The sequence below is a fragment of the Pistacia vera genome, unplaced genomic scaffold, assembly GCF_008641045.1.
Source record: "Pistacia vera cultivar Batoury unplaced genomic scaffold, PisVer_v2 Contig563, whole genome shotgun sequence".
NCBI lineage: Eukaryota > Viridiplantae > Streptophyta > Magnoliopsida > Sapindales > Anacardiaceae > Pistacia > Pistacia vera.
Window position 1 is genome coordinate 886442 of NW_022196405.1, and position 4331 is coordinate 890772.

A 4331-nucleotide genomic window follows, 5' to 3' on the forward strand; every position below is an offset into this window, starting at 1 on the left:
TTCTTCTTTTAGAGCTCGGAGGTTTATCAGAATCAGTGTCTTCTTCTTCTTCTTCTTCTTCTTCGTTGGGTTTCTTGCAGGAGAAAGTGGATGCTGGTGGTGGTGGGTTTGATTTAGAGGTTTGATTTTGATCTGAGTTGTTTTCTGCCATTTTTGGAGATGGTGAGAAAGTGATTTTCTTTCTAGGCCGCCACTATTGCTGTTAATATGCTGCCTATGAAATTACCAATAACTCCTTATAACTCCTACTTTTAAATTTAGATCAAAGATGAGTTGGGTATTTTCCAATTTTGGTTCATTTTTGTTCTCTTCCACTCATGACTCAATAGCATCCCATTTTCAGTCTTCTTTCCATTATAATTGTCATTTCATTCAAAATTAATCTACTTTTTTTTTTTTTTTTTTAATAAAAGAAGAATTTCGAAACTACCCCTCACATTTTGAAATAGTCAAAAACCACTCTATCACTAACACCCACTCTCACCATGGCCTATTTGGTAGATTATTTGAAAAATGTTATTATGCAAAAATGATTTAACTTGAGTTCAGTTTGATTAAATCGAATAGGATAAGATCGTAAGAATGTGTTTGATATAATATTTGAAACTTATACCATAATTGGATAAAATATTGAATAGTTGTTTGGTACATTTTTTGTTAACATTTTCTTAAAATATTTAGATTGTTTTAACTCCCTATATTTATTAATTTAGCTAAATACCTCCTCAACAAAAATTTAAAAATTAACTAAAGTACCCTAGCCACCCAAGAGGATAGCCAACAGTTGTCAGAAAGGCGCACGATTGGCTGGATTTGGCTAGTTGTGTATTATGGCCGTTTTCGACTAGATCTACGATAAGATTTTTGGCCATTGTCAACGACTAGATCAACGTATGACAAGCCAGATTCAGTCGGTCGTGCGCGTTTCAACCATGGTGGCCAACGGTCGGCAATGGTTGCTGGCAAGCGGTGGTGGTCTTGAATGGATTAATTGTCAGATTTGAATGAGTGAAAGGTAATTATTTTTAGTTGAATAGAATTGGAAAAATGTTTAGAGTTTAATATAATAGAATAATAGAAAACAAGTCTCCTCGTTTTTCATTTTTAGATAAAAAAATCTTATTTAATTCAGATTAACTTTTATAATAATGATCCCAATAAATAAAGAAATAGGCCATGTTTGGCTTATTATTTTTATCCATATTCTCAATCCTATTCTCCAAATAATGTTTGGCACATTATTCCAGAAATATTACCCTATTTTTTTAATTACTTTTAGACCCCATAAGGTTATTAATTTCATCAAATACACCTTGAAAAAAAAGTTTAAAAATTATCAAAAACACCCCCGCAACCCATACTTGCCAGATTCCTGCAACCACCCTCGGTGGTAGCCGGAATCTGTACAACAGTCTACCTGACGACCATAAATGGCCGGAAGTTCACTGATCTGGCCTTTTCCGACCAGATCCACCACGAATCTGGTCGAAAAAGGCCAGATCTGGCCGTGAACGACGGCCAAATCTTGGCCATCGTTGACCAAAAACGACGGCCATATCTTTGGCCGTCGTTTTGGCCTTTTTCGGCCATCGACGACCACATCAGGCCTTAGATCTGGCCTTTTTCGGTCAGATCCGTGGTGGATCTGGTCGGAAAAGGCCATAACGACACGTTACGACACAGATCCGACCGGTCTGTGTCGTAACGCGATTTTTCGGCCAGATTCTGGCGGCGGTGGTCGAAATTTGGCACTGCAGGTGGTGGGGGTATTTTTGTCATTTTACATGTTGGAGTATTTATTAAATTAGCAAACTTAGGGGGTTTTTTTTATAAATTTTTAAATTTTACTTCGTAATACTCTCATATTCAATTATCCAATACTATCCCTAAAATCCTATCTAAAATAATAAACCAAACGCACCCTATATATTCTGTTTTTTAATCTAAATATGATAATAAACGATTCAAAAGAGTGAAATAAACGTGGGTTATATCTCCCTATAGGATTCATCACTAAACAACTATTTTAGCCAAATTAAGTTATATACTTTGGTTACAATTTTCAATTGAATACTTAGAAGTGTTCGGTTTGAATCTTGGAAATAGCAAAAACAATTTTGAAAATAATGAAAGTGAGGACAAAAGAGTAATTTTATCTAAATTTCAACTTGCAAATTAACAGAATTGGATGGCATTAGAGCTCAGTTGTGGTTTTCAAATTCTCCCATTAATTATTGGGGTGTATAATTAATGTATTTGTGGCTTCTGAAACCAGCATTTCGACATGCGTGGTGTAGTTACCCCAAAACTCAAGGGTGTCAAAGCAATTACGGAAATTATAATTTTAGGCCAAATTTGTTTAAAAAATTAGTATATATTTGTGATAATATAAATAATGTAATTAAATATGTTAACATATTAAGATACATTTACACTTGCACATGTTGATATGTCATACAAAGTCAATGGATAAGATGCACGCCACAGACATAAATGGACCTACGGAGAATATTGGTATCCGATGTTTTTACATGGACACTCTTGGTATCACGTAAGCTTTCACTATATTGCAAATTGTGATAAGACTCATAATTTTAATTAAATATTTTGATTGAAAGATATCCTTTTATCAATTGTGTTGAACATGATTTTCCATACAGAGGTCATATCTGAGCATCTGTCTTTAAACCATACAAAGATCTCACGATCAAACCTGCCTTATATGTCGCTCCTGTAACATATGATTTAACTAATAAGTTTATCAGGTTCAAACATAGGCATTCTGACTTAAGTATGGTGAAGGCTAACTCAAATCTAGATTACGAGAGATTATGCATATAATCTATCTTGTAATACCAACTCTTAAGTATTGTTAGATAGTGCATATAAAAAGGAGGACACCATTTTAGGAAGTTTTAAAAAATAAACTCAAGCTAAGGAATAGGAAGCCATTTACAAAGAGTATCAGCTCGCCATTTAGGGTTTTTTCCTCATTATTATCTTGTGTAATCCATATATAAGCAATAAGATAATTATAGATGTAGGCTTGGTTCTAATCTGTTGGATCACTTTAAAAGTTTTTTTTTTTTTTTATATTTATTATGGATTTTCTAATCAATTCCAAGTTGATTATTTATAATCAGACGTACATCTTATCTAGTCCACCAAGATCGATTGGATATCTTTGGTTGCTGTGAATTTCGGTAACAACAAATTGAATTGCATTATTTCCATTAAACTCCAAATTAAAGAATTTACCTTATAATCTGGATACAGCTCTTCAAAAACTCTCATTTAAAATCAATATAATTATATTACAAAAATTACATTCCATAACAAAGCTTAAGGGCCGATAAAAGCCCACATAGTCCAACGGAAAATATCTGAAAATAGCGGGAACACCCATGCTGAGTCATCAAAAGAAACTTGCACTAGAAGGGGAAAGACAAAGCTTGCTTGCTCCATAAGTAATCTTCCCACCAATCACGCACCGCCACGTTTACTCTCTCTATGCATTAACCTTAAAATGCCTCACTGTCCGCAGTCCCACTCTCTTTTCGTCTCTTCATCGTCTCGTCTTCTTCATTTTAAATTTCAAATCCCTAACGACACCGCAATGACGATCGGAATTTACGACCATCAGCTCCCCGACTACACTCACAACTCCTACGACGTGACGTTTTACGACGATGAAATCCTCACTCTCGTCACCCACTCTCCCGCCATGGTCGACTCCTGGATCTCCGACATCCACCGCATCCACCGCCGCAGGCTCCACCGTCTCATCGTCGGCCTCGACGTTGAGTGGCGCCCTAACTTCCGCCGTTACCAGGAAAACCCTATCGCCACTCTCCAGCTCTGCGTGGGCCACAGGTGCCTCATTTTTCAGCTCATACGAGCACCGAGCATCCCTCTGAGCCTCGTGAACTTTCTCGCCAATGATGAGTACACGTTTGTGGGAGTGGGGATCCAAAAGGACGTGGAGAAGTTGTACGATGACTACGGCCTGAAGGTGGAGAATGTGTTTGATTTGAGGGATTGGGCTGCTGAAAATACAGGAAATCGAGGGCTGAGAAACACGGGGTTGAAGGGTTTGGCGTGGGCCATTTTGGGGAAGGATATTGTGAAGCCGAGAAGCGTGACGATGAGTCGGTGGGATAATCCGTGGCTGACGGCTGCTCAGGTTCAGTATGCTTGCATTGATAGTTTTCTTTCGTTTGAGATTGGGAGGATATGCAGTGCTTGAGTTCATATGGGCTCTGCTTTTTGCTCTTTGCTTTGAGAATGAGAGTTTTATTACTTTGTTAGACTACTGATACTTGTGTCCAGTT

At 37.1% G+C, this 4331-nt stretch overlaps 1 protein-coding gene across 1 annotated transcript; it reads left to right on the plus strand.

Annotated features, from left to right (window-relative positions):
- The first annotated feature begins 3561 nt into the window (after positions 1 to 3561).
- On the plus strand, positions 3562 to 4331 carry LOC116108420 (Werner Syndrome-like exonuclease). The gene has a single exon (XM_031394671.1). The coding sequence runs from the start codon at positions 3617 to 3619 to the stop codon at positions 4244 to 4246; it is 630 nt and encodes a 209-aa protein (XP_031250531.1). The 5' UTR covers positions 3562 to 3616; the 3' UTR covers positions 4247 to 4331.

Coding starts and splice junctions, on each gene's coding strand:
- LOC116108420 (XM_031394671.1), top strand. CDS start 3,617: ATGACGATCGGAATTTACGACCATCAGCTCCCCGACTACACTCACAAC.